The sequence below is a fragment of the Oncorhynchus masou genome, chromosome 13, assembly GCF_036934945.1.
Source record: "Oncorhynchus masou masou isolate Uvic2021 chromosome 13, UVic_Omas_1.1, whole genome shotgun sequence".
In the NCBI taxonomy this organism is placed as follows: domain Eukaryota; kingdom Metazoa; phylum Chordata; class Actinopteri; order Salmoniformes; family Salmonidae; genus Oncorhynchus; species Oncorhynchus masou.
Window position 1 is genome coordinate 56,577,557 of NC_088224.1, and position 10,180 is coordinate 56,587,736.

At 42.3% G+C, this 10,180-nt stretch overlaps 1 protein-coding gene across 1 annotated transcript; it reads left to right on the forward strand.

Annotated features, from left to right (window-relative positions):
• The first annotated feature begins 781 nt into the window (after positions 1–781).
• Positions 782–9,883, forward strand: LOC135552644 (delta-like protein C). The gene is made up of 9 exons (XM_064984373.1): positions 782–1,104; positions 1,202–1,441; positions 2,003–2,063; positions 2,298–2,555; positions 3,065–3,426; positions 3,533–3,749; positions 7,334–8,036; positions 8,325–8,442; positions 8,558–9,883. Exons 1-9 carry the CDS (start codon positions 1,054–1,056, stop codon positions 8,561–8,563), a joined length of 2,016 nt encoding a protein of 671 aa, XP_064840445.1. The 5' UTR covers positions 782–1,053; the 3' UTR covers positions 8,564–9,883.
• Positions 9,884–10,180: the final 297 nt, after the last annotated feature.

Genomic DNA, 10,180 nt, shown 5'->3' on the forward strand with positions numbered 1-10,180 from the left:
AACATTGCTATTAGACAGTGAAAGTGCCTACCTATGGAAATGATTAACTTTGCCCTTCTGACATTGGGTGCTTATTACCTGATTATTACGCAGCGAAGACGTAGTGTAGCCAGCCTATGGAAGGACAAGGTGGGCTGCATAGCCATTGATTATAATACAGCTGTAGTCATGACCCCCCCCCCCACACACACACACACACACACACACACACACACACACACACACACACACACCCTCCTCCAGTACTACACCACCGAATCTTTCGATGGCACAATAAAATATCTCCCTCAAGTTTGCTGGCATGATGACACGCGTCAAAACAATTACAATACTGGGGCCAATCAAATTTTGACCCTATCATGCTTGCACAGCAAACCTACATTTCCCCATCGGTAAAGTGTATTCAACATTGCATGTATCCAGTACTTTCAATTTACTACATATTGAAATCAATGTCTGATCAAACTATGTCTGTTTTGTTTTTCAATCACACGAGTTTAAGGTTCGCTCTCTTCGCAATCAATGTGCGCAGTTCTTTCAACGTGTATAGGCCTATAGCCTATTTCTTCACATTTTCATTCAGCTTTGTGGCTGAAGCATCCATAGAGTCTTACATTTAAATGGGTTTGCATTTCGTTATATTACCCTATCCAATTTGGTGACAAAGCACATCGTAAACAGTCCCCAAATTGCAGCCAAGTCTGCACAGCCTTTGACACACTCCCCCTCCAGCGCGCCCGCACCCTCCCCACTCTGATACTGGAAGGCAGTATAAAATCCCTGGCGCACGCTCCACTACACGTTACTAAAGGTAGAAAGAAGTCCAGAGTGCAACTGCTCCGCGGAGCAAAAGGATTTTATTTTCGTTGTGAGCTCAATTTCTATTAAGTATTGTCTGAAGACCCCCAACAAAAATCTCCCAAGAAGTGCGCTCTATTTCGCACGTGATTTTTTTTTTCTTCTCTTGTTTTGGGATACAAGACAGTTTTCCTCTATTGGATATCTGGCGCTGTCCGCTATACTTTCATATCAGAAGAAGAAACAATTCCCGCAATGGCTCATTTGTTATTCGCGTGTTTTTTGGCGTTGCTATCAACGAAACTGGTGAGTACACATGCAATATTCATAGTTATGTTACGTGTTGGTAACCTGTGCAATTGCGCTTTTTACCCACTAATATGTACTTAAATCATTCTTGTAGGTCGAGTCGTCTGGTGTGTTTGAGTTGAAAGTACACTCCTTCAGTAGTACCCGAAGTGTCTGCAAACGGTCTAGGGACTGCCAGATATTCTTCCGAGTCTGTCTTAAACATTCTCAAGATGTCATCTCATCTGAGCCCCCCTGCACATATGGCATGGGACTGACCGAAATCTTCAGTGCTGACCAGAGCTCCATCTCCAGTAGCGAACCCATCAGAGTGCCTTTCCATTTCAAATGGCCGGTGAGTAGCCTACTGTCAACATACTCAATATACCATAGAGCTGATGGGAAATTCAAGGTCCAATGCAGCCGGTTTTCTCATGATCAAATAATTTCCTGGTAACAATTAAGTACCTTACTGTGATTGTTTTCAAATAAATTGTCAAAAAGAAATGAAACTAGCTTCTTAGTATAAAGAGCAATTTCGCAAGTGAGAATTGTGCTCGGATTGACTGGGAGAAGGGAACACTCTTATTTGTCTATTAACTAATTTACCACCTGGTGATTACACCAGGCAGGCCAAAACTCCACCTCTGGCTGATATTTCAGGCAGTCTTTACCTCTTACACTAAAAGGGCATTATCATAATTTTCATAATTTCACTGTATTATTCCAACATGGTATGGAAATATATTTAAAACACAGGAAATCACTGCACTGGGCCTTTAATGGTTAATGCCAGGTGGTACATTTCATAGATTGGGTAATGTCATGAAGCTTTTCATGAAGAGTTTTCACTTTATATAATCTCGCCTCTTACAGCTTTTTGACAAAGTATATATTTTTCCTGTGTGGATTGAAGGGTACATTCTCGCTTATTGTTGAAGCCTGGAACGCAGAGTCCTCCGACGGACAGTCCACAGGTAGGTAGCCTTCAGTGCCCACTCCCTCTAGGCCGTGGAAAGTGACTTTGATATTCCTCTAATAGTGATTCCCAGCGCAAGCGTTTTGAGTTATAAAACACGTTTCACATATTTATAAAAATGCGGTAACACTTAATTAGACATATAGATATTTTGAAGCTATTACCTCAAGATTGGATTTTAGGAGTGCATTTTATTTTTTATCTGCTTAGTGTCGCTCTCTCTCTTTAATAGAAAACCAGAACAACTTGATCAGCCGCTTGGCCACCCGTAGAAGACTAGACATTGGCGAGGAATGGTCACAGGATGTGCATTCTGAAGAGCAAAGTGAACTTCGTTATTCTTACCACGTTGTCTGCGATGAACACTACCACGGTGAGAGCTGCTCAGACTACTGCCGTCCCCGTGACGATCCTTTCGGACACTACACTTGTGATGACGCGGGCACCAGAATGTGCCTGTCGGGTTGGAAAGGAGAATATTGCTCAGAATGTAAGTGTACAGAACGTTTTTTAAATGATGAGGCCAATTCTTATTCTATTTTTTTTACCGGCTGTTATTCAGATTAATATACGGGTATACATATACATATAGAGATCTCCGTAAAATGCTTTTTTTTTTCTCAGAAATGACTTTTGCGCCACTGATTTGTGCTGGATGTGCACAGCGCGTGTAATTTCAATTCTTGAAATAGTTAATTCTGTCATTTCAACGACATCTTCTAGTGAAAATAAAGCTTATGTCGATTCAAATATAGAGTTTGTCTGCATCTTTTGTTCGGGCCAACAATGGAGCTGAGTTTATGGTTTAACAGGGACACGCGTCGGAACTTAATGTGCGCTCCCTTGCATGAAAAATATGGCATGTGTTCCTTTTGTGTGTCTACCAGCTGCGTAGTTTAGTACTTAACAAATACTTGATGTGTCTGAGCCCAGTGAAAGGGGATTGTTTTGTGATCCGAAAGGGGCACACTCATTCTAATTTTCTCTCCATCTCCAAAGCCATCTGCTCGTCTGGCTGCAATGAGAAGCATGGTTATTGTGAGGCGCCAGGCGAGTGCAAGTGCCGCCTCGGGTGGCAGGGACCCCTCTGTGACGAGTGTGTCCGCTATCCTGGCTGCTTGCATGGCACCTGTGGCCAGCCGTGGCAGTGCAACTGTAAAGAGGGCTGGGGAGGACTGTTCTGCAACCAGGACCTCAACTACTGCACCAACCACAAGCCCTGCACGAACGATGCTCCCTGCACCAACACAGGTCAGGGCAGCTACACCTGTACATGCAGGCCGGGCTTCAGTGGGAACAATTGTGAGATTGAAACCAACGAGTGTGACAGCAACCCCTGCAAGAACGGAGGCAGCTGCGATGTAAGTTCTGCCATAACTGCTGCATTCTATTTATCTCTCAGGATTAAAAACTACTAGTCAAAGTCTTTAATTGTCTTCTATGAAACGCTAACATATATATTTCCAGGATCTGGAGAATGACTACACCTGCACATGCCCCCAAGGCTTCTACGGGAAGAACTGTGAGATCAGTGCGATGACCTGCGCCGACGGGCCCTGCTTCAATGGTGGCACCTGCATGCAGCAGGTGACCGGTGGTTACTCCTGCCGCTGTCCTGCCGGCTACATGGGCTCCAACTGCGAGAAGAAGATTGACCGCTGCAGCAATGGCCCCTGTGCTAACGGTAAGAATTCCTCCAACAGCACAACCACTGACTGGGTGAGGGAAACCTACCAGGACTTCTGATTATGATGGAGCACTGGCGACCAGTCATTCAGGGAAGGTGGTGCTCTTTTGAGCCCCACATTTTTAGCAAAAAAAAATAACTTTCCTGTTTTGCATGTTATTTTGGCATTAATACGTGTCACATACCAGTTTGCAAATAATGTAAGAAATATATATATATATATCATAGCATTAATAAAGTCGCATTTCAAACATGGTCTCTCTTTTTTTTTTTTTTTTTCTTGAGTAAGACCGCTACAAAATGTAGATGTTTCAGCCTAGCGCATTGCTTTCTGTGGTGGGGAAAGCCAGCCGAAAATACGGAGCGTTGCCCCTTGATTGGCTCAGTTTTCTGTCACACATTAGGACACTACGTCACTGTCAACTCTTAGGGTCGAGCTAGAAAATTCAAGCCCCTTGGGTGCTGCTATAGAGTTTTATATTAGAAGTGCCCATCCAAGAAGGCTCAATGTAATATGCCAAATATAAAATTACCTCAAATCACATATCTACAGTAGCTTTGATTGGACTGATCATGTCAACATCATACTTTCAAAATCTTAGCTAGCAGTCAGCATCATGAATCAAGTCGATAATCTACTGGAAAATCCTTTTTAATCCTTGTCATATGAAGATTAACAATTAAGAGAATTGACCATTGGACGTAAATATTACACAAGTTGGAAAGCGCACATTCAACCATGAGTGTTTTGGAAGGAATCAAAGCAATCACTAGCCTGCTATTTAGTGGAGTGGCTGTGTGGTCCCAAGTCTAAGATTAAGGATCTATTTTCCTAGTTTAAAATTATAAACATTCAACATTGGCCTGCTGTCAATGAAGCATGATTCTTGCCGCGCTCAAAACAACTTAACTCGGAACGTCAAAATCTGACTTTAGTGAGTTCAAGACAACTGGGACCTCGGGGGTTGCGACAAGCTACGACTGGGGAAAATAGGTTTTGAACTTTCATTCAACTCGGAATTGTACATTTGGACCTCTGGCCTCTTTCTAGAGCTACGACCTGAAGATCACTGACCTCATGATGATTCAACCTTTTTTTTTTCACGAGAACCCGGTTGTCTTGAAAGCACCATAAATTCAGAGAATGCCAGACTTTGATAACAAAGTTTGATGACAAAATTTGCCCACGATGGACTGCCGCGCCACCTTCCTGTTCAAGAGAGCACAGCACAATGAGGTGAGTCAAATGTCTTGTATGCTGCTGCATTAATGATGTAATATGCCAGCGATCTATACTGTTGCTAAGAAAGTAATATTTAGTCTGTTGTGTAGTAAGATGTTAGTATCCCATGTGCCTCACCCTAATCATTTGGTCTATATTCAGCTTAATTTCACCTACTGTTCTGACTTGGTGGTGCACATGTAGCCTGCAACCTGTTTTTGAGAAATGTAATCATCGAATATTGTAAGAGCTTTCATTGTCTGTTTATTTTGCCCCCTTTATCCTATGATTCTGACTTGGTGTACAGGGAGAACACTGTAAGAATGCCCATGTTCTGAATTCTGTCGTGGTACATTTCAAAAGTACTGAACAAATAGTTATATTGACTATGTCCATCCTTGCTGGCTCAATGTCTTAATCAATAAGATTGCCTCTAAATCTCTCTTGGACCCCTTATGCCATAATTTGTAGATCTGTTGTCAGTAGAATGTTTAAGCAAGTCAGACATGTCAGCTACGTTTTTTTTAAAGGCAGTAAATTAGGCTGAATTAATTGTTTTGCTCCCAGACAAGGCTCCGCTGATAACCAGATGTAGCAGAGGTAAGGTGTTGGGACAGATTTATGTAGGCCCTAACAGTTTGTGGAAACCGTTTGTCACTGTTCTAATGCAATTAATGTATTGTTTAGTGTTGTTGGCTTTGCTGGCATGCGTCCCACAATTTAAATAAAAAAAAATAAAAAAATTCCCTACCAAGATTTACATGCTAAAATCGTCACTGTGATGGAGCCGCTCAAAAACTCTTATCTGTCCGTCTGACAACAAAACTCAACCGACCGTGTTGCAGACACATTCTTTGGCAGTAAACCTTTACATAAACTAATGATGTTTTCCTCTTTGCCCATAAACTCAGTTTTGTTTCGACATGCATCCAGTCCGCGCCTAAAATGTAAAAAATGCAGGACAGGCACGGTACAAAAGACGATTGGCTCAGATGGATATAAGGGGTGAGATAAAGCTGTCATTATGAGGTGGTAAAAAAACTATTCTTAGAATGTTGTGGGCTATTTTGTCCCCCTGGGTCCTCATTAGCTACACTGGAGCTGTACTTAATGTGCGAATGAGCACAAGCTTATCTGTAATCGACTAAATTCCTGTTGGTATGGGAAACAAATATTCACAGTTCTATTCCAGTCAAAAGTTTGGACACCTACTCATTCTTGGATTTTTTTTGTTACACTTTTCTACATTGTTGAATAATAGTGAAGACATCAAAACTATGAAATGACACATGGAATTAGTCACCAAAAAAAGTGTTAAACAAATCAAAATATATTTGAGATTCTTCAAATAGTTACCCTTTGCCTCAATGACAGCTTTGCGCACTCTTGGCATTCTCTAAACTAGCTTCACCTGGAATGCTTTTCCAACAGTCTTGAAGGAGTTCCCACATATGCTGAGCACTTGTTGGCTGCTTTTCCTTCACTCTGCGGTCTAACTCATACCAAACCATCTCAATTGGGTTGAGGTCAGGGATTGTGGAGGCCAGGTAATCTGTTGCAGCACGCTATCACTCTCCTTCTTGGTCAAATAGCCCTTACACAGCCTGGAGGAGTGTTGGATCATTGTCCTGTTGAAAACAAATGATAGTCCCACTAAGCGCAAACCAGATGGGATGGCGTATCACTGCAGAATGCTGTGGTAGCTATGCTGGTTAAGTGTGCCTTGAATTCAAAATAAATCAGTGTCACCAGCGAAGCACCATCACACCTCCTCCTCCATGATGGCTGAAATGTTCCAGATTGACTGACCTTAATGTCTAAAAGTAATGATGGACTGTGTTGTATTTTCTTATTTGAGCTGTTCTTGCCATAATATGGACTTGTATGGACTCTTTAACCAAATAGGGATATCTTCTGTATACCGCCCATACCTCATCTCAACACATTAAGAATGAAATAAATTCCACAAATGAAGGCACCTCTTAATTGAAATGCATTCCAGGTGACTACCTCATGAAGCTGGTTGAGAGAATGCCAAGAGTGTGCAAAGCTGTCGAGGCAAAGGGTGGCTACTTTCAAGAATCTAAAATATATTTTGATTTGTTTAACACTTTTTTGGTTACTACTTGATTCCATGTGTTATTTCATAGTTTTGATGTCTTCACTATTATTCCACAATGTAGAAAATAGTAATTCTAAAGAATAGTCCTTGAATGAGTAAGTGCGTCCAAACTTTTGACTGTTACTGTATGTTTGCCTTCCACAAGAAGCTTTGACACTCATACCTGCACTTCAAGTTTTGATAAACATGTTGTGTGCAGTGATTTGAACCCCCCCTGTCTGTCCATCTTTCTAACAGGTGGCCAGTGCCTGGATCTGGGCCACAGTCTGATGTGCCGTTGTCGTTCTGGCTTCACTGGGCCGCGCTGCAAGATCAACCACGATGACTGCGCCCACAACCCCTGCCGCAACGCCGGTACCTGCGTGGATGGCATCAATGACTTTACCTGCACCTGCACCCTGGGCTTCACCAGCAAGGACTGCAGCATCCGTGCCGATGCATGCTCCGTCTTCCCCTGCCAGAATGGAGGCACCTGCTACACCCACTTCTCCGGACCCGTGTGCCAGTGCCCGGCCGGCTTCATGGGATCCCGTTGCGAGTTCAGCCTCAAACCCACTGCTAAGCCCAAGGCAGATGGTTTGCCTGCAGCCTTGGTTGTCTCCTTCGCCCTGGGCCTGGTCACCCTCACCCTGGTGGTGTGTGCTGCCATCGTGGTCCTAAGCCAGATGAGGCATGGGAGGAAGGCCACGGCGTCTTCTGTTCGTAACGACCTGGAGACTTTCAACAACCAGCCCATAGGTGGTTCCAACCCCCCGTCCAGCCTCCGAGAGAAGGAAACCTTCCTCATCCCCGGCGGCCAATACAAGGTGTCTAATAAGGATAAAGCGCTGACCTCGGCCCCCGCAGACAAACATGGAGACAAGGCGGCTTACAAGCAGAAGATGGTTGACTACAACATGGCCAAGGAGGAAGACTGTCAAGCGAAGAACAAATGTGACCGGTAGGTATGCCTCGCCAAACGGTACTGTGCCAATGAAGCAGTGTGTGATCACCAGTGCCCTCGAGTTGGATGGAATGCTTGTATTTCCTAGTGCACCCTAGCAGGGCTTTCTACTAGCAGACATGTTACAACTTGATCTCTCACTATGTAGTGTTCAGGCTTTATCAGTATTTCTTTAACCCACAACTTTCTATTGGAGATCACAGTTTCTGTTGTTGTTGTATGATTCCATTGCGCCTGTGGAACCAAACATGACCTATTTTCCCTCCCTATATCTCTTTTCAACAGGACAAAATCAGAAGGCAGCATAATAGTTCCACCAATGAGCTTCCCTAAAGGCTTGTACCACCCAGTCTTCATCATCCAGACAGAACAGCAAACTGAAGAGTGTGTCTTTGCTACTGAGGTAAGCAGCTCCACCCATTAAAACGGGTTATTGTTAAGAGTTTATGAAGGAAGTTATTGTCAAATAACTCAAGATTTGATTGGTAACTTTCTCCCTCGTCATTTTCCCACCTTAGGTTTAACAACAGTATTCTGACACCAGGAGTACCTTGACCAACAAGGGCTTTGCCTGAACATGTTTACAGTCTTTCAATGACAATTCAAAATAATTGAAGAGGATATATTAAATCAACATGTATTATTTAATATTTATTCATGCTGCTCATTAAAAATGAACTTTTTTCACAACATTGACAATGTTTGGATACAATACGTGAAAAGTGGGGGCTGGAGAGTAGAATGTATGTTCCGGCATCATTTGCACTATTTTTAAATATAATTTGCTTTCCATTAAAAATGAACAAAAAGAAAACTTTCCTCGGAAGAGGGCCAAGGATTCACCAATTACAGAGAAGCAGGACTTTTTACTCCTTTGATGCCTTATCGAAAAGAAAACAACATCTCAAATAATCTAGAGGGACCTTTTTACAACTCATGAATAAGATGCCACTACAATCCACTTGAGAATCGGATGTAACAGCAAGGACATTTTCGTGGCCTCTTTTCTATTTTTTATTTTTTTACTGTCAAAGCGGGAAACAATGTTCTAGCTGTCAAAGAACTGAAGATGAAGGTTTACTGAAAGCTTAGATGGGCAGTTGGCTATAGATATTGGAGTCTGGAGTGGCCGGATGTCATATCTTAGCCTTCTGGTTCCGAAACTGGACTCCCTTTACGTTTGGAAATGAATCACCAATGTGCCCCATCTTTCAGAGTATTACATATATACTTAGGGAAGTCAATCTTATCAAGTGCCTGATCTTTGAATTATGCTATGACTTAAGGGAAATGGTACTGATCTTACACACTGACATTTATTTTTGTGTTTGTTTGATACTCTCTTTTTTTTTTACAAACACACTAGAAAGTCTTATATGAACCGGTTGACAGTCGTAGTGCATTGTACATTGTTTTTTCTCAATGCCTTTTCAATATACAACTTCCATCTTGTCAAACACCCAGTGCTTTATGACATTCCCTTGACTTGAATGAATTGTGTTGTGGATAAAGACTGCTTCCCCCGATGACGAAATATCATATAGTTTTAACCAACAGTGCTGGATCTTGAAAAAACTATTTCTTTGTTTGCAGAATGAAGGACTCCAAAGAGGGGTTGTTCTTTTTCTTTTGAAACCAAATAGATGTATTTTTAATATTTGTATTATTGTCCTCTTTAATTTAACAATGCAATGTGTACATAACCATGAAATATTCTTTCTATTTAATTTGTTTGTACATCATTTGTATTTATGAAGAGAATTGTATATACGTCTATGTTATGTGCTTATTGTCACAAAGTCAAAAAAATATATATTTTTCATAATAAATCAGAACAAAACATTCATGTTGTCTTCCCATTGGGGTTTGGGGGCTTTGGGCTGCTTGCATGATGTTTATGGTAAGTAGATGGGACATGGGGCTCAAGTCGATGGGGCCCATTTACTTTTGTTGCTGGGCCCGCTGAACCCACCTAGATAGCAGGGATGTTGGCCTCCCATAGAAAGGCAATCACGTGGATGGCACTAGCTAGCAGATTGTTGCCTAGGAGGCGGCTGCGGTGCTGTTTGGAGATGCATCACCCAGGGATTAATGTGCCATCTAGAAAAGGGCGAGATCTTACGGAGCGGTTTCTCTAAAGG